Below are 27937 nucleotides of genomic sequence, written 5' to 3'. Positions count from 1 at the left end.
CACTCGCTCCCCTCCCTCCTTTGGGCTGTGTTCATTCCCCCTGGTTTAGACAGGGGTTTCAGACCCCTGCAGGTTTGGGGCTGAGTGCTGCCTCCTCATGCGGGGAGGTGGTGTGTACGGCTGGTGATGGTAAAACCGGTCCTGCCGCTCAGGTGGCTGAAAGTTGGTGAACTCAGCATCGACAGAGTGGCGATGGTCTTGGTGACGCTGGTGGTTGTGCCGGTGATGATGCCTCCGGTGCACGGACTGTTCCTGAGGTACAAATGGCCGGTCTTGAGGGGTCACCGACTGCCGGAGGAATTTGGCCCGACTTCCGGCGCCATTATCGAAGGAGTTCCGCCGGTACTGGTGGTTGTCATGGCGATGCCGGTTGCCCTGATAACCGTGATTGGGATGTTGGTGTGGTGGGATACCGTACCCCTGCCAAAACCGCTGGGGTCCACGAGGCCTTTCCGGGTCCACAGCCTCCTGGCACTGCCCAGCTGGCACCGGAGCCAAGCTGCTGGCTGTGCCCGAGTCAGAGGGAGAGGCCGACATAGCGAAGGCACCACTGGGCCCCCAGGAGTAGCGGTGCTGAGGATTACTCTTAAAGGGGAAACGCAGCTTGCAGTCCTGGGGTGGGATGAAGCGCCCGGGCCCCACGTGTTTCCTCAGCCGTTTGCCAATCTGCTGCTGCTGCAAGTTCTGGAAGCGTTGTTGTTCCTGTTGGAGCCAGCGCAGTCTCCCACGCCGGAATGCTGGGTCCTCCTCCATCAACCGGCTAATACGTACTGCCTTGTGAGTGACCGGTTCCTGCTTCCCCTCCGGACCCTCCTTCCAGTAGCTGTTCCCTGTCTGTCCCTCGCTGACAAACAGGCAGACCGGTTCCTGCTGCCCCTCCTCCACTCCGCTGTGCCCCACATCCACCTCGCCTTCCTCCTGCAAGCAGACAAAGCAAAGGGGTCAGACCTCCACCCCAATCCTACAATTCCACCCCCCCCCACCCCGCACTCCACCCGACCTCACCTGGGGACAGGGTCACCCTCGCCCAAACCAGGGGCCAGGTCCCACCACTTAGACAAGTGAAGAGGATCGTCAGTAAAAACACTCCCAGACAAGACTGAATCATTCCCTTTTACCCACTGTATGCTGTACAGATACAGGAGCCGAGACTGAGACACACACGGACCGTGCAGGAGCCGACATTGAGACACACACGGACCGTACAGGAGCTGACATTGAGACACACACGGACCGTACAGGAGCCGAGACTGAGACACACATGGACTGTACAGGAGCCGAGACTGAGACACACACGGACTGTACAGGAGCCGAGACTGAGACACACACGGACCGTACAGGAGCTGACATTGAGACACACACGGACCGTACAGGAGCCGAGACTGAGACACACATGGACTGTACAGGAGCCGAGACTGAGACACACACGGACCGTACAGGAGCTGACATTGAGACACACACGGACCGTACAGGAGCCGAGACTGAGACACACATGGACTGTACAGGAGCCGAGACTGAGACACACACGGACCGTACAGGAGCCGAGACTGAGACACACATGGACTGTACAGGAGCCGAGACTGAGACACACACGGACTGTACAGGAGCCGAGACTGAGACACACACGGACTGTACAGGAGCTGACATTGAGAGACACATGGACTGTACAGGAGCTGACATTGAGACACACACGGACTGTACAGGAGCCGAGACTGAGACACACACGGACCGTACAGGAGCCGAGACTGAGACACACACGGACCGTACAGGAGCTGACACTGAGACACACACGGACCGTACAGGAGCCGACACTGAGACACACACGGACTGTACAGGAGCCGAGACTGAGACACACACGGACTGTACAGGAGCCAAGACTGAGACACACACGGACCGTACAGGGGCTCACACTGAGACCCACACGGACCGTACAGGAGCTGACATTGAGACACACACGGACCGTACAGGAGCCGACACTGAGACACACACGGACTGTACAGGAGCTGACACTGAAACACACACGGATCGGACAGGAGCTGACACTGAGACACACACAGACCGTACAGGAGCTGACACTGAGACACACACAGACCGTACAGGAGCTGACATTGAGACACACACGGAACGTACAGGAGCTGACACTGAAACACACATGGACTGTACAGGAGCTGACACTGAGACACACACGGACCGTACAGGAGCTGACACTGAGACACACACGGACCGTACAGGAGCCGAGACTGAGACACACACGGACCGTACAGGACCTGACACTGAGACACACACGGACCGTACAGGAGCTGACATTGAGACACACATGGACCGTACAGGAGCTGACATTGAGACACACACGGACCGTACAGGAGCTGACATTGAGACACACACGGACCGTACAGGAGCTGACATTGAGACACACACGGACCGTACAGGAGCTGACATTGAGACACACATGGACCGTACAGGAGCTGACATTGAGACACACACGGACCGTACAGGAGCTGACATTGAGACACACACGGACCGTACAGGAGCCGACACTGAGGCACACACACGGACCGTACAGGAGCTGACACTGAGACACACACGGACCGTACAGGAGCTGACACTGAGACACACACGGACTGTACAGGAGCCGAGACTGAGACACACACGGACTGTACAGGAGCCAAGACTGAGACACACACGGACCGTACAGGGGCTGACACTGAGACCCACACGGACCGTACAGGAGCTGACATTGAGACACACACGGACCGTACAGGAGCCGACACTGAGACACACACGGACTGTACAGGAGCTGACACTGAAACACACACGGATCGGACAGGAGCTGACACTGAGACACACACAGACCGTACAGGAGCTGACACTGAGACACACACAGACCGTACAGGAGCTGACATTGAGACACACACGGAACGTACAGGAGCTGACACTGAAACACACATGGACTGTACAGGAGCTGACACTGAGACACACACGGACCGTACAGGAGCTGACACTGAGACACACACGGACCGTACAGGAGCTGACACTGAGACACACACGGACCGTACAGGACCTGACACTGAGACACACACGGACCGTACAGGAGCTGACATTGAGACACACATGGACTGTACAGGAGCTGACATTGAGACACACACGGACCGTACAGGAGCTGACATTGAGACACACACGGACCGTACAGGAGCCGACACTGAGGCACACACACAGACCGTACAGGAGCTGACATTGAGACACACACGGACCGTACAGGAGCTGACATTGAGACACACACGGACCGTACAGGAGCTGACATTGAGACACACACGGACCGTACAGGAGCTGACATTGAGACACACACGGACCGTACAGGAGCTGACATTGAGACACACACGGACCGTACAGGAGCTGACATTGAGACACACACGGACCGTACAGGAGCCGACACTGAGGCACACACACAGACCGTACAGGAGCTGACACTGAGACACACACGGACCGTACAGGAGCTGACACTGAGACACACACGGACTGTACAGGAGCTGACACTGAGACACACACGGACCGTACAGGAGCTGACACTGAGACACACACGGACCGTACAGGACCTGACACTGAGACACATATGGACTGTACAGGAGCTGACACTGAGACACACATGGACTGTACAGGAGCTGACATTGAGACACACACGGACCGTACAGGAGCTGACATTGAGACACACATGGACCGTACAGGAGCTGACACAGACACATATGGACTGTACAGGAGCCGACACTGAGACACACACGGACCGTACACGAGCTGACACTGAGACACACACATGGACCGTACAGGAGCTGACACTGAGACACATATGGACTGTACAGGAGCTGACATTGAGACACACACGGACCGTACAGGAGCTGACACTGAGACACACATGGACCGTACAGGAGCTGACACTGAGACACATATGGACTGTACAGGACCTGACACTGAGACACATATGGACTGTACAGGAGCTGACACTGAGACACATATGGACTGTACAGGAGCTGACACTGAGACACATATGGACTGTACAGGACCTGACACTGAGACACATATGGACTGTACAGGAGCTGACACTGAGACACATATGGACTGTACAGGAGCTGACATTGAGACACACACGGACCGTACAGGAGCTGACATTGAGACACACATGGACTGTACAGGAGCTGACACTGAGACACACATGGACCGTACAGGAGCTGACACTGAGACACACATGGACCGTACAGGACCTGACACTGAGACACATATGGACTGTACAGGAGCTGACACTGAGACACATATGGACTGTACAGGAGCTGACATTGAGACACACACGGACCGTACAGGAGCTGACATTGAGACACACATGGACTGTACAGGAGCTGACATTGAGACACACACGGACTGTACAGGAGCTGACACTGAGACACACACGGACCGTACAGGAGCCGACATTGAGACACACACGGACCGTACAGGAGCTGACACTGAGACACACACGGACCGTACAGGAGCTGACACTGAGACACACACAGACCGTACAGGAGCTGACACTGAGATACACACGGACCGTACAGGAGCTGACACTGAGATACACACGGACTGTACAGGAGCTGACATTGAGACACACACGGACCGTACAGGAGCTGACATTGAGACACACACAGACCGTACAGGAGCCGAGACTGAGACACACATGGACTGTACAGGAGCCGACATTGAGACACATACGGACCGTACAGGAGCTGACACTGAGACACACACGGACCGTACAGGAGCTGACACTGAGATACACACGGACTGTACAGGAGCTGACATTGAGACACACACGGACCGTACAGGAGCTGACATTGAGACACACACGGACCGTACAGGAGCTGACACTGAGACACACACAGACCGTACAGGAGCTGACACTGAGACACACACGGACCGTACAGGAGCTGACACTGAGATACACACGGACTGTACAGGAGCTGACATTGAGACACACACGGACCGTACAGGAGCTGACATTGAGACACACACGGACCCTACAGGAGCTGACATTGAGACACACACAGACCGTACAGGAGCCGAGACTGAGACACACATGGACTGTACAGGAGCCGACATTGAGACACATACGGACCGTACAGGAGCTGACACTGAGACACACACGGACCGTACAGGAGCTGACATTGAGACACACACAGACCGTACTGGAGCCGAGACTGAGACACACATGGACTGTACAGGAGCTGACACTGAAACACACATGGACCCTACAGGAGCCGACATTGAGACACACATGGACTGTACAGGAGCTGACATTGAGACACACATGGACCGTACAGGAGCCGACACTGAGACACACACGGACTGTACAGGAGCTGACACTGAGACACACATGGACTGTACAGGAGCTGACATTGAGACACACACGGACCGTACAGGAGCTGACATTGAGACACACACGGACCGTACAGGAGCTGACACAGAGACACACATGGACTGTACAGGAGCTGACACTGAGACACACATGGACTGTACAGGAGCTGACACTGAGACACACACGGACCGTACAGGAGCTGACATTGAGACACACACGGACCGTACAGGAGCTGACACTGAGACACACATGGACTGTACAGGAGCTGACACTGAGACACACATGGACTGTACAGGAGCTGACATTGAGACACACACGGACCGTACAGGAGCTGACACTGAGACACACATGGACTGTACAGGAGCTGACACTGAGACACACACGGACCGTACAGGAGCTGACACTGAGACACACACGGACCGTACAGGAGCTGACACTGAGACACACACGGACCGTACAGGAGCCGACACTGAGACACACACGGACCGTACAGGAGCTGACATTGAGACACACATGGACTGTACAGGAGCTGACACTGAGACACACATGGACTGTACAGGAGCTGACACTGAGACACACACGGACCGTACAGGAGCTGACACTGAGACACACACGGACCGTACAGGAGCTGACACTGAGACACACACGGACCGTACAGGAGCTGACACTGAGACACACATGGACTGTACAGGAGCTGACACTGAGACACACACGGACCGTACAGGAGCTGACATTGAGACACACATGGACTGTACAGGAGCTGACACTGAGACACACATGGACTGTACAGGAGCTGACATTAAGACACACATGGACCGTACAGGAGCTGACATTGAGACACACATGGACCGTACAGGAGCTGACACTGAGACACACACGGACCGTACAGGAGCCGACACTGAGACACACACGGACTGTACAGGAGCTGACATTGAGACACACACGGACCGTACAGGAGCTGACATTGAGACACACACGGACCGTACAGGAGCTGACACTGAGACACACACGGACCGTACAGGAGCCGACACTGAGACACACACGGACCGTACAGGAGCTGACATTGAGACACACACGGACCGTACAGGAGCCGAGACTGAGACACACACAGACCGTACAGGAGCCGACACTGAGACACACACGGACCGTACAGGAGCTGACATTGAGACACACATGGACTGTACAGGAGCTGACATTGAGACACACATGGACTGTACAGGAGCTGACACTGAGACACACACGGACCCTACAGGAGCCGACATTGAGACACACACGGACCGTACAGGAGCTGACATTGAGACACACACGGACCGTACAGGAGCCGACACTGAGACACACATGGACTGTCCAGGAGCCGACACTGAGACACACATGGACTGTACAGGAGCCGACACTGAGACACACATGGACTGTCCAGGAGCCGACACTGAGACACACATGGACCGTACAGGAGCTGACACTGAGACACACATGGACTGTACAGGAGCCGACACTGAGACACACACGGACCGTACAGGAGCTGACATTGAGACACACACGGACCGTACAGGAGCTGACACTGAGACACACACGGACCGTACAGGAGCTGACATTGAGACACACATGGACCGTACAGGAGCTGACACTGAGACACACATGGACCGTACAGGAGCTGACATTGAGACACACACGGACCGTACAGGAGCCGACACTGAGACACACATGGACTGTACAGGAGCCGACACTGAGACACACACGGACCGTACAGGAGCTGACACTGAGACACACATGGACCGTACAGGAGCTGACACTGAGACACACACGGACCGTACAGGAGCTGACATTGAGACACATATGGACTGTACAGGAGCTGACATTGAGACACACACGGACCGTACAGGAGCTGACATTGAGACACACATGGACTGTACAGGAGCTGACACTGAGACACACATGGACCGTACAGGAGCTGACACTGAGACACACATGGACCGTACAGGACCTGACACTGAGACACATATGGACTGTACAGGAGCTGACACTGAGACACATATGGACTGTACAGGAGCTGACATTGAGACACACACGGACCGTACAGGAGCTGACATTGAGACACACATGGACTGTACAGGAGCTGACATTGAGACACACACGGACTGTACAGGAGCTGACACTGAGACACACACGGACCGTACAGGAGCCGACATTGAGACACACACGGACCGTACAGGAGCTGACACTGAGACACACACGGACCGTACAGGAGCTGACACTGAGACACACACAGACCGTACAGGAGCTGACACTGAGATACACACGGACCGTACAGGAGCTGACACTGAGATACACACGGACTGTACAGGAGCTGACATTGAGACACACACGGACCGTACAGGAGCTGACATTGAGACACACACAGACCGTACAGGAGCCGAGACTGAGACACACATGGACTGTACAGGAGCCGACATTGAGACACATACGGACGGTACAGGAGCTGACACTGAGACACACACGGACCGTACAGGAGCTGACACTGAGATACACACGGACTGTACAGGAGCTGACATTGAGACACACACGGACCGTACAGGAGCTGACATTGAGACACACACGGACCGTACAGGAGCTGACACTGAGACACACACAGACCGTACAGGAGCTGACACTGAGACACACACGGACCGTACAGGAGCTGACACTGAGATACACACGGACTGTACAGGAGCTGACATTGAGACACACACGGACCGTACAGGAGCTGACATTGAGACACACACGGACCCTACAGGAGCTGACATTGAGACACACACAGACCGTACAGGAGCCGAGACTGAGACACACATGGACTGTACAGGAGCCGACATTGAGACACATACGGACCGTACAGGAGCTGACACTGAGACACACACGGACCGTACAGGAGCTGACATTGAGACACACACAGACCGTACTGGAGCCGAGACTGAGACACACATGGACTGTACAGGAGCTGACACTGAAACACACATGGACCCTACAGGAGCCGACATTGAGACACACATGGACTGTACAGGAGCTGACATTGAGACACACATGGACCGTACAGGAGCCGACACTGAGACACACACGGACTGTACAGGAGCTGACACTGAGACACACATGGACTGTACAGGAGCTGACATTGAGACACACACGGACCGTACAGGAGCTGACATTGAGACACACACGGACCGTACAGGAGCTGACACAGAGACACACATGGACTGTACAGGAGCTGACACTGAGACACACATGGACTGTACAGGAGCTGACACTGAGACACACACGGACCGTACAGGAGCTGACATTGAGACACACACGGACCGTACAGGAGCTGACACTGAGACACACATGGACTGTACAGGAGCTGACACTGAGACACACATGGACTGTACAGGAGCTGACATTGAGACACACACGGACCGTACAGGAGCTGACACTGAGACACACATGGACTGTACAGGAGCTGACACTGAGACACACACGGACCGTACAGGAGCTGACACTGAGACACACACGGACCGTACAGGAGCTGACACTGAGACACACACGGACCGTACAGGAGCCGACACTGAGACACACACGGACCGTACAGGAGCTGACATTGAGACACACATGGACTGTACAGGAGCTGACACTGAGACACACATGGACTGTACAGGAGCTGACACTGAGACACACACGGACCGTACAGGAGCTGACACTGAGACACACACGGACCGTACAGGAGCTGACACTGAGACACACACGGACCGTACAGGAGCTGACACTGAGACACACATGGACTGTACAGGAGCTGACACTGAGACACACACGGACCGTACAGGAGCTGACATTGAGACACACATGGACTGTACAGGAGCTGACACTGAGACACACATGGACTGTACAGGAGCTGACATTGAGACACACATGGACCGTACAGGAGCTGACATTGAGACACACATGGACCGTACAGGAGCTGACACTGAGACACACACGGACCGTACAGGAGCCGACACTGAGACACACACGGACTGTACAGGAGCTGACATTGAGACACACACGGACCGTACAGGAGCTGACATTGAGACACACACGGACCGTACAGGAGCTGACACTGAGACACACACGGACCGTACAGGAGCCGACACTGAGACACACACGGACCGTACAGGAGCTGACATTGAGACACACACGGACCGTACAGGAGCCGAGACTGAGACACACACAGACCGTACAGGAGCCGACACTGAGACACACACGGACCGTACAGGAGCTGACATTGAGACACACATGGACTGTACAGGAGCTGACATTGAGACACACATGGACTGTACAGGAGCTGACACTGAGACACACACGGACCCTACAGGAGCCGACATTGAGACACACACGGACCGTACAGGAGCTGACATTGAGACACACACGGACCGTACAGGAGCCGACACTGAGACACACATGGACTGTCCAGGAGCCGACACTGAGACACACATGGACTGTACAGGAGCCGACACTGAGACACACATGGACTGTCCAGGAGCCGACACTGAGACACACATGGACCGTACAGGAGCTGACACTGAGACACACATGGACTGTACAGGAGCCGACACTGAGACACACACGGACCGTACAGGAGCTGACATTGAGACACACACGGACCGTACAGGAGCTGACACTGAGACACACACGGACCGTACAGGAGCTGACATTGAGACACACTTGGACCGTACAGGAGCTGACACTGAGACACACATGGACCGTACAGGAGCTGACATTGAGACACACACGGACCGTACAGGAGCCGACACTGAGACACACATGGACTGTACAGGAGCCGACACTGAGACACACACGGACCGTACAGGAGCTGACACTGAGACACACATGGACTGTACAGGAGCTGACACTGAGACACACACGGACCGTACAGGAGCTGACATTGAGACACACATGGACCGTACAGGAGCTGACACTGAGACACACACGGACCGTACAGGAGCTGACATTGAGACACACATGGACCGTACAGGAGCCGACACTGAGACACACACGGACTGTACAGGAGCCGACACTGAGACACACACGGACTGTACAGGAGCTGACATTGAGACACACACGGACTGTACAGGAGCTGTCACTGAGACACACACGGACTGTACAGGAGCTGTCACTGAGACACACACGGACCGTACAGGAGCTGACATTGAGACACACACGGACTGTACAGGAGCTGACATTGAGACACACACGGACTGTACAGGAGCCGACACTGAGACACACACGGACTGTACAGGAGCTGACATTGAGACACACATGGACCGTACAGGAGCCGACATTGAGACACACACGGACTGTACAGGAGCTGTCACTGAGACATACACGGACCGTACAGGAGCTGACACTGAGACACACACGGACCGTACAGGAGCTGACACTGAGACACACACGGACCGTACAGGAGCTGACATTGAGACACACACGGACTGTACAGGAGCTGTCACTGAGACATACACGGACCGTACAGGAGCTGACACTGAGACACACACGGACCGTACAGGAGCTGACACTGAGACACACACGGACCGTACAGGAGCTGACACTGAGACACACATGGACCGTACAGGAGCCGACACTGAGACACACATGGACTGTACAGGAGCCGACACTGAGACACACACGGACCGTACAGGAGCCGACACTGAGACACACATGGACTGTACAGGAGCCGACACCGAGACACACACGGACTGTACAGGAGCCGACACTGAGACACACATGGACTGTACAGGAGCCGACACTGAGACACACACGGACCGTACAGGAGCTGACACTGAGACACACACGGACCGTACAGGAGCCGACACTGAGACACACACGGACCGTACAGGAGCTGACATTGAGACACACACGGACTGTACAGGAGCCGACACTGAGACACACATGGACCGTACAGGACCTGACACTGAGACACACACGGACCGTACAGGAGCTGACATTGAGACACACACGGACCGTACAGGAGCTGACATTGAGACACACATGGACTGTACAGGAGCCGACACTGAGACACACACGGACCGTACAGGAGCCGACACTGAGACACACATGGACTGTACAGGAGCCGACACCGAGACACACACGGACTGTACAGGAGCCGACACTGAGACACACATGGACTGTACAGGAGCCGACACTGAGACACACACGGACCGTACAGGAGCTGACATTGAGACACACACGGACCGTACAGGAGCCGAGACTGAGACACACACATGGACTGTACAGGAGCCGACACTGAGACACACATGGACTGTACAGGAGCCGACACTGAGACACACATGGACCGTACAGGAGCTGACACTGAGACACACATGGACTGTCCAGGAGCCGACACTGAGACACACATGGACTGTCCAGGAGCCGACACTGAGACACACATGGACTGTCCAGGAGCCGACACTGAGACACACATGGACTGTCCAGGAGCCGACACTGAGACACACATGGACTGTCCAGGAGCCGACACTGAGACACACATGGACTGTCCAGGAGCCGACACTGAGACACACATGGACTGTACAGGAGCCGACACTGAGACACACATGGACTGTACAGGAGCTGACACTGAGACACACATGGACTGTCCAGGAGCCGACACTGAGACACACATGGACTGTCCAGGAGCCGACACTGAGACACACATGGACTGTACAGGAGCCGACACTGAGACACACATGGACCGTACAGGAGCCGACATTGAGACACACACGGACCGTACAGGAGCCGACATTGAGACACACATGGACCGTACAGGAGCCGACACTGAGACACACACGGACCGTACAGGAGCCGACACTGAGACACACATGGACTGTACAGGAGCCGACACTGAGACACACATGGACCGTACAGGAGCCGAGACTGAGACACACACGGACTGTACAGGAGCCGACACTGAGACACACATGGACCGTACAGGAGCTGACACTGAGACACACATGGACCGTACAGGAGCCGACACTGAGACACACACGGACCGTACAGGAGCTGACACTGAGACACACATGGACTGTACAGGAGCTGACACTGAGACACACATGGACTGTCCAGAAGCCGACACTGAGACACACACGGACCGTACAGGAGCTGACACTGAGACACACATGGACTGTACAGGAGCTGACACTGAGACACACATGGACTGTCCAGGAGCTGACAGGAAGGACCTTCTCCCTTTAGTGCCTCTGTGCCGGGAGAAGCTGTGAAGCTGAGCTCAGAAACTTTGTGTTCTTTACCTGATTAATGCTGGGAATGACTTGTTCCATTTTTAACATCCGGTCTCTCAGAGCTTTAATCTCCTCGTCTTTCATGTTATTCTGTAATTTCACCTCCTGCAGTATGTCCGTCAGTTTATCAATATGAGTGCGAAGATCATCCACATCACGATGACCCCTGACTTCAGAATCCTCTCCCTGTTCCTCTCCTACACCCACTGTGTCCCAAACATCTCGGGCCACTGCCCTCCATGTGTCCTTCTCATTGGGATCTTTCTTACTGTACATGCGAGAAAGTTCCTTCATCTTGACAATGGCGATCGCTTCAATCTCCTGCTTGGAGTGTTTGAAGTCGTTCAGTGCCACCTCGTAGCAGATTTCTTTCACTGCCTGCATCTTCAGATCTGCCATGGTCAGCCACTTGGGATCCTGACTGATGCGTCGTCGCTGGGGGATCTGGTACACACGGATTGGCTCCCGTTTCTTCCCGCTGCTCGGCAACCCACACTTCTTCACGATGCTCTGCACCTTATTGGCTGGGAGTTTCTCCCGCAGTGAAGCAATCAGACGCCAGCTCTCTTCACACGACCGCTTGTCAGAGTCATCACCACTGTCCGAATCTACATACTGAACAGTAAACAGGATCAGAACAGGAGGGGGGCGGAGGGGGTAGGGGGGAGAGAGTGGGGGGGGGGGAAAAGGTGGAGGGGAGAGGGGGAAGAGCTCAGGGGGAGAAGGCCGAGTGGGGGGGGGGAGAGGGGGGGATGAGGGTGGAGGAGGGGGGGGGGGAAGGGTGGCGTGGAGGTGAGGTAGAGAGGTAGAGCCCCACTTCTACCACACAATGTCTCCTATGACTCTACTCAACAATTTAATCTCACCTCACTGTCTATCCCCTTCTAATTTTAGATACTCCTAAATCTCTGACAGTCAGTGTGTGGGGAACTGTACCCCAGTGAGAGTCAGTGTGTGTGGAACTGTACCCCAGTGAGAGTCAGTGTGTGTGGGACCCGTACCCCAGTGAGAGTCTGTGTGTGTGGAACCGTACCCCAGTGAGAGTCAGTGTGTGTGGAACTGTACCCCAGTGAGAGTCAGTGTGTGTGGAACTGTACCCCAGTGAGAGTCAGTGTGTGTGGAACTGTACCCCAGTGAGTCAGTGCGTGTGGAACTGTACCCCAGTGAGAGTCAGTGTGTGTGGAACTGTAACCCCAGTGAGAGTCAGTGTGTGTGGAACTGTACCCCAGTGAGAGTCAGTGCGTGTGGAACTGTACCCCAGTGAGAGTCAGTGCGTGTGGAACTGTACCCCAATGAGAGTCAGTGTGTGTGGAACTGTCCCCCAGTGAGAGTCTGTGTGTGTGGAACCGTACCCCAGTGAGAGTCAGTGTGTGTGGAACTGTACCCCAGTGAGAGTCAGTGTGTGTGGAACTGTACCCCAGTGAGAGTCAGTGTGTGTGGGACCCGTACCCCAGTGAGAGTCAGTGTGTGTGGAACTGTACCCCAGTGAGAGTCAGTGTGTGTGGAACTGTACCCCAGTGAGAGTCAGTGCGTGTGGAACTGTACCCCAGTGAGAGTCAGTGTGTGTGGAACTGTACCCCAGTGAGAGTCAGTGTGTGTGGAACTGTACCCCAGTGAGAGTCAGTGCGTGTGGAACTGTACCCCAGTGAGAGTCAGTGCGTGTGGAACTGTACCCCAGTGAGTCAGTGTGTGTGGAACTGTACCCCAGTGAGAGTCAGTGTGTGTGGAACTGTACCCCAGTGAGAGTCAGTGTGTGTGGAACTGTACCCCAGTGAGAGTCAGTGTGTGTGGAACTGTACCCCAGCGAGAGTCAGTCTGTGTGGGACCCGTACCCCAGTGAGAGTCACTGTGTGTGGGGAACTGTACCCCAGTGAGAGTCAGTGTGTGGGGAACTGTACCCCAGTGAGAGTCAGTGTGTGGGGAACTGTACCCCAGTGAGAGTCAGTGTGTGGGGAACTGTACCCCAGTGAGAGTCAGTGTGTGTGGAACTGTACCCCAGTGAGAGTCAGTGTGTGTGGAACTGTACCCCAGTGAGAGTCAGTGTGTGTGGGACCCGTACCCCAGTGAGAGTCACTGTGTGTGTGGAACTGTACCCCAGTGAGAGTCAGTGTGTGTGGAACTGTACCCCAGTGAGAGTCACTGTGTGTGGAACTGTACCCCAGTGAGAGTCACTGTGTGTGGAAATGTACCCCAGTGAGAGTCAGTGTGTGGAACTGTACCCCGTGAGTCTGTGCGTGTGGAACTGTACCCCAGTGAGAGTCAGTGCGTGTGGAACTGTACCCCAGTGAGTCAGTGTGTGTGGAACTGTACCCCAGTGAGAGTCAGTGTGTGTGGAACTGTACCCCAGTGAGAGTCAGTGTGTGTGGAACTGTACCCCAGTGAGAGTCAGTGTGTGTGGAACTGTACCCCAGTGAGAGTCAGTGTGTGTGGAACTGTACCCCAGTGAGAGTCAGTGTGTGTGGAACTGTACCCCAGTGAGAGTCAGTGTGTGTGGAACTGTACCCCAGTGAGAGTCAGTGTGTGGAACTGTACCCCAGTGAGAGTCTGTGTGTGTGGAACTGTACCCCAGTGAGAGTCAGTGTGTGTGGAACTGTACCCCAATGAGAGTCTGTGTGTGTGGAACTGTACCCCAGTGAGAATCAGTGTGTGGGGAACTGTACCCCTGTGAGAGTCAGTGTGTGTGGAACTGTACCCCAGTGAGAGTCTGTGTGTGTGGAACCGTACCCCAGTGAGAGTCAGTGTGTGTGGAACTGTACCCCAGTGAGAGTCAGTGTGTGTGGAACTGTACCCCAGTGAGAGTCAGTGTGTGAGGAACCGTACCCCAGTGAGAGTCAGTGTGTGTGGAACTGTACCCCAGTGAGAGTCAGTGTGTGTGGAACTGTACCCCAGTGAGAGTCAGTGTGAGTGGAACTGTACCCCAGTGAGAGTCAGTGCGTGTGGAACCGTACCCCAGTGAGAGTCAGTGTGTGTGGAACTGTACCCCAGTGAGAATCAGTGTGTGGGGAACTGTACCCCAGTGAGAGTCAGTGCGTGTGGAACTGTACCCCAATGAGAGTCTGTGTGTGTGGAACTGTACCCCAATGAGAGTCTGTGTGTGTGGAACTGTACCCCAGTGAGAATCAGTGTGTGGGGAACTGTACCCCTGTGAGAGTCAGTGTGTGTGGAACTGTACCCCAGTGAGAGTCAGTGTGTGTGGAACCGTACCCCAGTGAGAGTCAGTGTGTGTGGAACTGTACCCCAGTGAGAGTCAGTGTGTGGGGAACTGTACCCCAGTGAGAGTCAGTGTGTGTGGAACTGTACCCCAGTGAGAGTCAGTGTGTGGGGAACCGTACCCCAGTGAGAGTCAGTGTGTGGGGAACTGTACCCCAGTGAGAGTCAGTGTGTGTGGAACCGTACCCCAGTGAGAGTCAGTGTGTGTGGAACTGTACCCCAGTGAGAGTCAGTGTGTGGGGAACTGTACCCCAGTGAGAGTCAGTGTGTGTGGAACCGTACCCCAGTGAGAGTCAGTGCGTGTGGAACTGCACCCCAGTGAGAGTCAGTGTGTGGGGAACTGTACCCCAATGAGAGTCTGTGTGTGTGGAACTGTACCCCAGTGTGGGGGGTTCGGGGGGTGAGAGTATCACCTACCAGCCTCGACTGTTCGAGCTGTAGATCGGCCTCCTCCTTCTCCATGCGGTATTGGTTCTCCAGGTCCTGCAGCCTGTGGGCACAAACGTACAGCCAATCAGAGCAGGCCACCAGCACGGAGTCTCTCTCTAATTGGTGGTGAAGGGACAGGTTAAAGTTCAGGTTCTAGGTGGAACCCAGCATCCATCGGACCTTCCACCAGAGTTCCTGTTGTAACCAGTCCTGTTAATGACCTCGTGCTCACCAAGCAGGTGCAGACCGAGCAGCTGACAGGGAATGTGTACCGAGTGGTCCTGAGGCACACTGACCCCGCGCTTCCAATCACCGCTTCCTCAAGTGTCTCACTGCCTCAGCTGAGCAGCCTGAGGAGCACGGGACGGTCTCAGCACCAGCTCGAGCCAGCTGGACGAATGGGCAGTGACAGGTCCAGCCAGACCAGGGAGAGGAGGTCAGGGCACAGCCTGTGAGACCCTTCACCCACCCCCAGCACTAGGTGCCCAGGTCCTTCCCTCGCGCAGCCCTCCACCCGACAGGAGACCGCAAGCCTCACCGCTTCTCCATTTCCAACTTGATGTCAATGCCTTGATTCTCCAGCAGCTCTTTCTGGGCGAAGCTCCAGTCCACAGTCTCCGCAGGCGTTCCCACGCTCGGCGCCCGTTCACGCTCCAACCTCGCCTGCTCTGGGTGATTGAAACGGAACACGTGGCTCTTGCCCATCACCACACGGTTACCTGTCGGGGAGGGAGGGGTCAAAGGTTAAACCCCAAAGTATTCACCAATCAGGCAATGACTCAATCGCCTTCGAAACTCAAGCTTTTACAGCAGCCGCCATTTTGAAACATGAACGTTAGTTTCTCAGTTTCCCATGGGTCCCTCTGATGCCCCCCAGAACACGGGTGATCGTCCTCCACCCCCCAGTACCCATTTACCTTGTCGCAGTACCAAGGGGCCGGTCACTTGCTTTCCGTTGACGTAAGTGTCTGCGTCTTCACAAGGCTCCAAGGTCACAATTACTGCAGCACAAGAGGGAAGGACGAGTTAGCCACGGTGATAACTGCAGGCGCCATCTCCTACCCCCTGTGCGGCCATCGATACCCACGGGAGAAGTTCTCTACATGGGGGCCAGTGTGTGGGAGGATTCCATACACTCAGGTAAGGTTCAGACAAACAGCACCCTCAGTACGTTCCCCAATGTGGCCATTCTCCATCTGTCAGCCCAGATGGTGAATGTTGACTGGCTATTCAACTTCAGGGGCATCACAGCCCACCCCGATCCTGTCCACCTCCACAATCTTTCCAGCAGTAGTCACTGGACAGTGATCAGGAGCAGGAACCCTGGCTGATTTCCCCTCTCTCTCTCTAACCCAGGGGTCACTGGACAGTGATCAGGAGCAGGAACCCTGGCTGATTTCCCCTCTCTCTCTCTAACCCAGGGGTCACTGGACAGTGATCAGGAGCAGGAACCCTGGCTGATTTCCCCTCTCTCTCTCTAACCTAGGGGTCACTGGACAGTGATCAGGAGCAGGAACCCTGGCTGATTTCCCCTCTCTCTCTCTAACCCAGGGGTCACTGGACAGTGATCAGGAGCAGGAACCCTGGCTGATTTCCCCTCTCTCTCTCTAACCCAGGGGTCACTGGACAGTGATCAGGAGCAGGAACCCTGACTGATTTCCCCCCTCTCTCTAACCCAGGGGTCACTGGACAGTGATCAGGAGCAGGAACCCTGGCTGATTTCCCCCCTCTCTCTAACCCAGGGGTCACTGGACAGTGATCAGGAGCAGGAACCCTGACTGATTTCCCCTCTCTCTCTCTAACCCAGGGGTCACTGGATAGTGATCAGGAGCAGGAACCCTGACTGATTTCCCCCTCTCTCTCTCTCTAACCCAGGGGTCACTGGACAGTGATCAGGAGCAGGAACGCTGACTGATTTCCCCCTCTCTCTCTCTCTAACCCAGGGGTCACTGGACAGTGATCAGGAGCAGGAACCCTGGCTGATTTCCCCTCTCTCTCTCTAACCTAGGGGTCACTGGACAGTGATCAGGAGCAGGAACCCTGGCTGATTTCCCCTCTCTCTCTCTAACCCAGGGGTCACTGGACAGTGATCAGGAGCAGGAACCCTGGCTGATTTCCCCTCTCTCTCTCTAACCCAGGGGTCACTGGACAGTGATCAGGAGCAGGAACCCTGACTGATTTCCCCCCTCTCTCTAACCCAGGGGTCACTGGACAGTGATCAGGAGCAGGAACCCTGGCTGATTTCCCCCCTCTCTCTAACCCAGGGGTCACTGGACAGTGATCAGGAGCAGGAACCCTGACTGATTTCCCCTCTCTCTCTCTAACCCAGGGGTCACTGGATAGTGATCAGGAGCAGGAACCCTGACTGATTTCCCCCTCTCTCTCTCTCTAACCCAGGGGTCACTGGACAGTGATCAGGAGCAGGAACGCTGACTGATTTCCCCCTCTCTCTCTCTCTAACCCAGGGGTCACTGGATAGTGATCAGGAGCAGGAACCCTGACTGATTTCCCCCTCTCTCTCTCTCTAACCCAGGTGGTCACTGGACAGTGATCGGAAGCAGGAACCCTGACTGATTTCCCCCTCTCTCTCTCTCTCTAACCCAGGTGGTCACTGGACAGTGATCGGAAGCAGGAACCCTGGCTAATTTCCCCCTCTCTCTCTCTCTCTAACCCAGGTGGTCACTGGACAGTGATCGGAAGCAGGAACCCTGGCTGATTTCCCCCTCTCTCTCTCTCTAACCCAGGTGGTCAGTGATCAGGAGCAGGAACCCTGGCTGATTTCCCCTCTCTCTCTCTAACCCAGGGGTCACTGGACAGTGATCAGGAGCAGGAACCCTGACTGATTTCCCCCCTCTCTCTAACCTAGGGGTCACTGGACAGTGATCAGGAGCAGGAACCCTGACTGATTTCCCCCTCTCTCTCTCTCTCTAACCCAGGTGGTCACTGGACAGTGATCGGAAGCAGGAACCCTGGCTGATTTCCCCCTCTCTCTCTCTCTAACCCAGGTGGACAGTGATCAGGAGCAGGAACCCTGGCTGATTTCCCCCTCTCTCTCTCTCTAACCCAGGTGGACAGTGATCAGGAGCAGGAACCCTGACTGATTTCCCCCTCTCTCTCTCTCTAACCCAGGTGGTCAGTGGACAGTGATCAGGAGCAGGAACCCTTGTGATGGAATATAGGTATAATAGGCTTAATTAAGTAGAATTTGAAAATAGTTACTGTATGATGCCTTTTAGAGTTAGAGATTGAATAAATGGTCAGTTTTTAGAACTCACTAACATTCCCTTTAAGAAGGTAGAGTTAGAAAATTTTAAGTTCCCTGTTATGAACAAGTAGGGAAATCCATTTGTGTCTCTGTTGTCGGGAGCTTGGAAAATAAACACACACATTGAAATATCCTGTCAATAAGAGGTAGCAATAAACTTAATTGGTTTGTGCAGACAGGTCAGCTCCGGAGGTTGCTTTGGGGTGCCATAAAAAGGGCAATTAACAATATATGGAACGTACTCACAGGATTATTAAACACAATTATAAAAATTTTGACCAAATAAATGCTCACAACTTCAAAAGCAAAGGAATTCCAGTAAATCATTAAGTGGATATGGTAATTAAATATATGGATTTTAAAAGGAAGATAAATACACACAGGAAGATCACATCTATATGCTAAAAATCAGAGGACACTTCAGAAACAGTATAAACATGAGAGGTTTCTGAAGCAAAGATTAGAAAAGTGTTGAATCCTCAAACAATGCTTCCCAACTAAGGGGAATTTAAGGTAAAAAGTTTACTTTAAATTTTGATGGATATTCTAAGATATTTTTGCTGTAACATTAGCAAGGTTAAACTTTTGGATTCTATGTTAGAAATAAGATTATGTGTTACATCTTTTAGTAATATTTGCTATTGTGATATAATTATCCACTTAGAAGTCTATTGCATGTTAAATTCTTTAATAAGTCTATAAAAGTTAATAAATCATCTCATGTAGCATTCTGTATACAACTACAAAGAACCCCCTCTCCGTATCTCTAAGTGGAGAGATATGTATTGAAGAGAGTTCCAAGACTCTTATCTGGGATATTTATGACTTAGCCATAATTATTAAAAATAGGCTATCTGAATGATGGTAATATTCTCTGTTGGTTATCTTGTCTTGAGGGAAAGCTAGTACAATTATTTGAACCCAAATAAGTGTCTATGAGAATTTGTCTAGTTTGAACTTGATTAAAGGAGATCCATAGGGATGTACTCCTGACTTGGTTTAGTCCCAATAAGGGGTTAAAGTCATAAATCACTTCGCCCCGGCTGATTTCTCCTCTCTCTCGAACCCAGGGGTCACTGGGCAGTGATCAGGAGCAGGACCCTGCTGATTTCCCCACTCTCTTTCTAACCCAGGGGTCTCTGGACAGTGATCAGGAGCAGGAACCCTGGCTGATTTCCCCCTCTCTCTAACCCAGGGGTCACTGGACAGTGAGCAGGAGCAGGAACCCTGGCTGATTTCTCCTCTCTCTAACCCAGGGGTCTCTGGACAGTGATCAGGAGCAGGAACCCTGGCTGATTTCCCCCTCTCTCTAACCCAGGGGTCACTGGACAGTGAGCAGGAGCAGGAACCCTGGCTGATTTCCCCCTCTCTCTAAACCAGGGGTCACTGGACAGTGATCAGGAGCAGGAACCCTGGCTGATTTCCCCCTCTCTCTAAACCAGGGGTCACTGGACAGTGATCAGGAGCAGGAACCCTGGCTGATTTCCACCTCTCTCTCTTTCTAACCCAGGGGTCTCTGGACAGTGATCAGGAGCAGCAGCCCTGGCTGATTTTTCCCTCTCTCTAACCCAGGGGTCTCTGGACAGTGATCAGGAGCAGGAACCCTGACTGAGTTCCCACTCTCTCTAACCCAGGGGTCACTGGACAGTGATCAGGAGCAGGAACCCTGGCTGAGTTCCCCCTCTCTCTAACCCAGGGGTCACTGGACAGTGATCAGGAGCAGGAACCCTGGCTGAGTTCCCCCTCTCTCTAACCCAGGGGTCACTGGACAGTGATCAGGAGCAGGAACACTGGCTGATTTCCCCCTCTCTCGAACCCAGGGGTCACTGGACAGTGATCAGGAGCAGGAACACTGGCTGATTTCCCCCTCTCTCTAACCCAGGGGTCACTGGACAGTGATCAGGAGCAGGAACCCTGGCTGAGTTCCCCCTCTCTCTAACCCAGGGGTCACTGGACAGTGATCAGGAGCAGGAACCCTGGCTGAGTTCCCCCTCTCTCTAACCCAGGGGTCACTGGACAGTGATCAGGAGCAGGAACACTGGCTGATTTCCCCCTCTCTCTAACCCAGGGGTCACTGGACAGTGATCAGGAGCAGGAACACTGGCTGATTTCCCCCTCTCTCTAACCCAGGGGTCACTGGACAGTGATCAGGAGCAGGAACCCTGGCTGATTTTCCCCTCTCTCTAACCCAGGGGTCACTGGACAGTGATCAGGAGCAGGAACCCTGGCTGATTTCCCCTCTCTCTAACCCAGGGGTCACTGGACAGTGATCAGGAGCAGGAACCCTGGCTGATTTCCCCCTCTCTCTAACCCAGGGGTCACTGGACAGTGATCAGGAGCAGGAACCCTGGCTAATTTCCCCTCTCTCTCTCTAACCCAGGGGTCACTGGACAGTGATCAGGAGCAGGAACCCTGGCTGATTTCCCCCTCTCTCTAACCCAGGGGTCACTGGACAGTGATCAGGAGCAGGAACCCTGGCTGATTTCCCCTCTCTCTAACCCAGGGGTCACTGGACAGTGATCAGGAGCAGGAACCCTGGCTGATTTCTCCTCTCTCTAACCCAGAGGTCACTGGACAGTGATCAAGAGCAGGAATAAAAGCAAAATACTGCGGATGCTGGAAATCTGAAATAAAAACAAGAAATGCTGGAACCACTCAGCAGGTCTGGCAGCATCTGTGGGAAAGAGAAGCAGAGTTAACTATTCGGGTCAGTGACCCTTCATCGGAACTGACAAATATTAGAAAAGTCACAGGTTATAAGCAAGTGAGGTGGGGGTGGGGCAAGAGATAACAAAGGAGGTGTAGATTGGACCAGGCCACATAGCTGACCAAAAGGTCACGGAGCAAAGGTAAACAATATGTTAATGGTGTGTTGAAAGACAAAGCATTAGTACAGATTAGGTGTTAATGCACTGAATATTGAACAGCAGCAAGTGCAAACCTGAAAAAAAACAGTGAGTAAGCAAACTGAACAAACTAAGATGAAATGAAATAAATACAAAAAAGATTGTAAAAAATGTAAAAAGAATGTTAAAAAAAAGGAAGAAAAATAACTAAAAATGAAAGTAAAATGGGGGGCTGTCATGCTCTGAAATTGTTGAACTCAATGTTCAGTCCGGCAGGCTGTAGTGTGCCTAATCGGTAAATGAGATGCTGTTCCTCAAGCTTGCGTTGATGTTCACTGGCTGATTTTTCCCCTCTCAAACACGGGAACTGAGGCTGAATGTAGCACCCGCTACTGATCAGCTCAGGCAACAGAGTCACTCTAGGGTGTAGCCAGGGTCCAGCTGCAACAAGGGTATCGCGAGTGTCCACACAATCACAATGCAATAGCCTTGATCATTTTACCAATTATGAGCTTCAGCAGCAGCTGCGAGGGTGGGGTTTTGAAAGCACACCGAGCTGCTCAAACAGGAGCAGAATCAGTGGTCTGTGTGGGGAGTGTGTCATTCACTGGGCGACAGAGGTTTCGTTTGGGACAGCACTCGACAGACAGTGAGTGAAGGGGCTGTGGGATTAACAAAGGAAGCTGAGTGGTTCCCTGCCCTGGAGCCCAGGCTCAGCCACTGGTGTGTTCACTGCCTGCACTCACCTTCTCCACTCTCATTACTTTCACTGCGGAACAAGCAATGCTCATCCTTGATGAAGCGTCCACTCAGTTTAATGTCCACCACACCCTGTCCAACCCTGGCAACACAATGAGAAACACAACCAGTCAAACACAGAGCCAGTTGCAACAAGCAGCAACGCCCACTGAGCCGCGCCAGGGGAGGGGCTCCACGCCCACTGAGCCGCGCCAGGGGAGGGGCTCCACGCCCACTGAGCCGCGCCAGGGGAGGGGCTCCACGCCCACTGAGCCGCGCCAGGGGAGGGGCTCCACGCCCACTGAGCCGCGCCAGGGGAGGGGCTCCACGCCCACTGAGCCGCGCCAGGGGAGGGGCTCCACGCCCACTGAGCCGCGCCAGGGGAGGGGCTCCACGCCCACTGAGCCGCGCCAGGGGAGGGGCTCCACGCCCACTGAGCCGCGCCAGGGGAGGGGCTCCACGCCCACTGAGCCGCGCCGGGGAGGGGCTCCACGCCCACTGAGCTGCGCCAGGGGAGGGGCTCCACGCCCATTGAGCCGCACCGGGGTATAGTTCCACACACACTGACTCTCACTGGGGTACGGGCTGTAAACTGTTCACCCTCTGGTTCGGGATTTACCTTGTTATTCCATCCTTGATGTAATACAGCAGACATTCTGACATCAGTGGATCCTCATTCAAATTTACCAAGTGTGGCGTCTGCAATGAGAAACAACGTCAGAGCAAAGGGGGACTGAGGCAGCAAAGCCCAACTCTGACCTTCACCCCCACCCCAGGATCAGACCCATCCCACTGTCATAAGATCAGAGCCTCCCACACAAGCCGCTCCTGTTATTTCGAATAAATCCATGCCCAGTTTAAGAGAGTGTGGGGACCCTGTTCCTCGCCCCTGGGGGCAGTGAGTTGACCTCAACTGACCTTTTTGGGAGAGAAGACGCCGACAGTTCCTCCATCTTCCCTGGTGGCCACTCCCATCTCGGCCAACAAGGCCTCTCTGAAACCAAAAGATAGAGGGCACGTTACCGAGTGACAGCACCCATCACTGTGCCCCTCTCCGCGGCCCCCTGTGCCACAGCCGCCCTCCCGCGCCCCTCCCCCACCAACACCCCGCCCCTCTCCCCAGCCGCTTCTGCCACACCAGCCTGTCCCCGTCCTCCCTCACCCCTATCCCTCCGTCTTGTCCCTCAGTCTCTCCTCCCCTTCCCCATCTTCTCTCATCTCACCATCGATCCGATCAACACCCTGCATCCCGTCAACCCCGATTCCGTACCGACCCCTGACCTCGCATCCCGATGCCGGACCGACCCCTGACCTCGCCTCCCGATGCCAGACCGACCCCTGACCTTGCCTCCCGATGCCAGACCGACCCCTGACCTCGCCTCCCGATTCCTGACTGACCCCTCACCTCGCCTCCCAGTTCCTGACTGACCCCTCACCTCGCCTCCCGATTCCGGACTGACCCCTGACCTCACCTCTCCATTCGAATTGCCTCCGTCTTTCGCAGTTTCTCTTCCCAGGTTTCATTCAGTTCCTCGATGATTTTCTCAGTTTCCTATATTCGGAGCAAGAATATCGTCCGTTACCGAGGAGACGTTCCCAGCAAGGGGGGAGGGTCCCACTGGGGTAAAGTGGAGGGGGGGGGGGGGGGCTGGGGTGAAGTGGGGACCGGGGGTGATGGAGGGGGAGGCCGGGGTGAAGGGGGGGGGAGGCCGGGGGGCCAGGGTGAAGGGGGGGTGGGGGCTGGGGTGAAGTGGGGGGACTGGGGTGATGGAGGGTGAGGCCGGGGTGAAGGGGGGGGGAGGCCGGGGGCCAGGGTGAAGGGGGGTCTGGTGTGAAGGGGGGACCCGGGGGTGAAAGGGGGGGCCGGGGTGAAGGGGGGGGGAGACGGGGTGAAGGGGGGAGGGGGCGAAGGGGGGGGGGCCGGGGTGAAGGGGGGGGGGGACCGGGGTGAAGGGGGGGGGGGGGACCGGGGTGAAGGGGGGGGGGGGGACCGGGGTGAAGGGGGGGGGGGGGACCGGGGTGAAGGGGGGGGGGGAACGGGGTGAAGGGGGGGGGGGACCGGGGTGAAGGGGGGGGGGGACCGGGGGTGAAGGGGGGGGGGGACCGGGGTGAAGGGGGGGGGGGGGGACCGGGGTGAAGGGGGGGGGGGACGGGGTGAAGGGGGGGGGGCCGGGGTGAAGGGGGGGGGGGCCGGGGTGAAGGGGGGGGGGCCGGGGTGAAGGGGGGGGGGGCCGGGGTGAAGGGGGGGGGGCCGGGGTGAAGGGGGGGGGGGGCCGGGGTGAGGGGGGGGGGGCCGGGGTGAAGGGGGGGGGGGGGGCCGGGGTGAAGGGGGGGGGGGGCCGGGGTGAAGGGGGGGGGGGGCCGGGGTGAAGGGGGGGCCAGGGTAAAGGGGGGGCCAGGGTAAAGGGGGGGCCAGGGTAAAGGGGGGGCCAGGGTAAAGGGGGGGGCCAGGGTGAAGGGGGGGCCAGGGTGAAGGGGGGGGGCCGGGGTGAAGGGGTGGGGCCGGGGTGAAGGGGTGGGGCCGGGGGTGAAGGGGTGGGGCCGGGGTGAAGGGGTGGGGCCGGGGTGAAGGGGTGGGGCCGGGGTGAAGGGGGGGGGGGGGGTGGGCCGTTGTGAAGGTGGGGGGGGCCGGGGTGAAGGTGGGGGGGCCGGGGTGAAGGGGGGGGCCGGGGTGAAGGGGGGGGGCCGGGGTGAAGGGGGGGGTCGCCGGGCTGGGGTCCAGCGTGAGCGGGAAGCTGGGGATAGCGTGGGGACAATGGCGGTCACCCTGATCTCACCTGGAGACGGTCCATTGCCTCCTCACTCGAAAGGATGTGACCATTGAGCTGCTCTGAGTAAAGCTGTTTCTCAATCTCCTCCCGGGAACAGCAGTGCTCGGGGCTGGACCAGGGCACAACATTCCCATCTCCACTGGAGTGCGAAGCTAATGGGAAATGTTCAACCCCATCAATCAACACTGGTCCAGTGCTCGGCTGCAGATTAGCATTGTCCTCGAATTTTAAACCTGGCCAGTGGAGGTCGACAGAGTGGGAGAGAGAGAGAAAGAAAATCAAAATGTTAGCAGATAGTCACAGAGCGGAAAAAATCAAACAGCAATCAAAGAAATTAAAACATTAAATATTCAACTAGATCCAGCAGCACAAAACCCATCAAACACTCCCAGAACAGGTACAGCACGGGGGTTAGATACAGAGTAAAGCTCCCTCTACACTGTCCCATCAAACACTCCCAGGACAGGTACAGTACGGGGGGTTAGATACAGAGTAAAGCTCCCTCTACACTGTCCCCATCAAACACTCCCAGGACAGGTACAGTACGGGGGGTTAGATACAGAGTAAAGCTCCCTCTACACTGTCCCCATCAAACACTCCCAGGACAGGTACAGTACGGGGGGTTAGATACAGAGTAAAGCTCCCTCTACACTGTCCCATCAAACACTCCCAGGACAGGTACAGTACGGGGGGTTAGATACAGAGTAAAGCTCCCTCTACACTGTCCCATCAAACACTCCCAGGACAGGTACAGTACGGGGGGTTAGATACAGAGTAAAGCTCCCTCTACACTGTCCCATCAAACACTCCCAGGACAGGTACAGTACGGGGGGTTAGATACAGAGTAAAGCTCCCTCTACACTGTCCCATCAAACACTCCCCAGGACAGGTACAGCACGGGGTTAGATACAGAGTAAAGCTCCCTCTACACTGTCCCCATCAAACACTCCCAGGACAGGTACAGCATAGGGTTAGATACAGAGTAAAGCTCCCTCTACACTGTCCCCATCAAACACTCCCAGGACAGGTACAGCATAGGGTTAGATACAGAGTAAAGCTCCCTCTACACTGTCCCCATCAAAAAAAAACGGGGGTTAGATACAGAGTAAAGCTCCCTCTGTTGGAGTCCCTATAAAGCTGTCCCCATTAACAGTCCCCTGGTGCTTACTGTCCATGATGCCGAGTCTCTGAGCACAGAGAAGTTGTCTGAGTCTGGCCACCTCCTCTTTCAGCTCCCGGATCAGCCTGGCGTTCGGATCCTCATTAATGACTGCGTTACATTTGATCTGTTTCGCCCGGTCTGCGTATCTGAACAAGAAATACAACAGCTTTAATTCAAATCAAACATTCCTGGACCCACTTCCCCACCCGCTGACACACACTCCCCAGCGACCCCTGTCCTGGGGGAGACGAGGGATGTGCAGAGACTATTATGGGCTGGGCTACGATGATGCGCGTGTACCTGAGTGTGCTGAGGGTTTCCTCGTAGTTAATGTCAGCGGACTGAGAGCTGCAATCATAGCTGTCTGTGAGTTGCCTCCTGAACGAGAAACAAGAGATTAGATTTCCGTCAGGCAAGGGGCGAGAGTCATATCTTAAAGTGGCTGCAGACCCCTTGGCCCGCCCAGTCAGGGAGGTGTCACCTATCCCAGACAGGGGAGGGGGGTCATTCTGTGTCCGTGTCTGGGTAACGCTCAGACACACAAACCCCTCTCCAAATGTTTCTCACTGCCATCATCCAGAGAGTAAGGCAGAGGCCAGTGACCAAGCTCACACCCGCAGGTTCCAGCACAGCTTCTGGGTCTGCTCTTTACACTTGTCTGGGAGGCTTCCCTGTAGGGCCTACCTGCGTGGTGCAAGATGAAGGACGAAGGGTCTCGGGTCAGCCTGTAACATGGCCAGGGGACAGGAATCAGAGCCTCAAACCTGCCTTCCCAAACTCCAGACTGTCCACAACAGCCGCATCCAATCAGACTGAGCTCAGCTTCCGATCCCATATCCTCATCAGCAAGACCACCTCTTTCCAACTCCAT

General features: G+C 55.2%; 1 protein-coding gene across 1 annotated transcript; it reads right to left on the bottom strand.

Moving 5' to 3' along the window:
* On the bottom strand, positions 1-27937 carry LOC137363889 (kinesin-like protein KIF1C). Its single transcript, XM_068027399.1, has 13 exons — positions 27681-27937; positions 27367-27444; positions 27073-27212; positions 25911-26137; positions 24606-24685; positions 24052-24127; positions 23753-23832; positions 23142-23236; positions 17202-17285; positions 16823-17003; positions 16273-16345; positions 12655-13260; positions 1-918 (listed from the first exon to the last, which is right to left on the bottom strand). The coding sequence occupies exons 1-13, from the start codon at positions 27935-27937 to the stop codon at positions 46-48; spliced, it is 2850 nt and encodes a 949-aa protein (XP_067883500.1). The 3' UTR covers positions 1-45.

Source organism: Heterodontus francisci, unplaced genomic scaffold (assembly GCF_036365525.1).
Source record: "Heterodontus francisci isolate sHetFra1 unplaced genomic scaffold, sHetFra1.hap1 HAP1_SCAFFOLD_1600, whole genome shotgun sequence".
Classification (NCBI taxonomy): domain Eukaryota; kingdom Metazoa; phylum Chordata; class Chondrichthyes; order Heterodontiformes; family Heterodontidae; genus Heterodontus; species Heterodontus francisci.
This window is presented reverse-complemented; position numbering and strand designations above follow the sequence as displayed.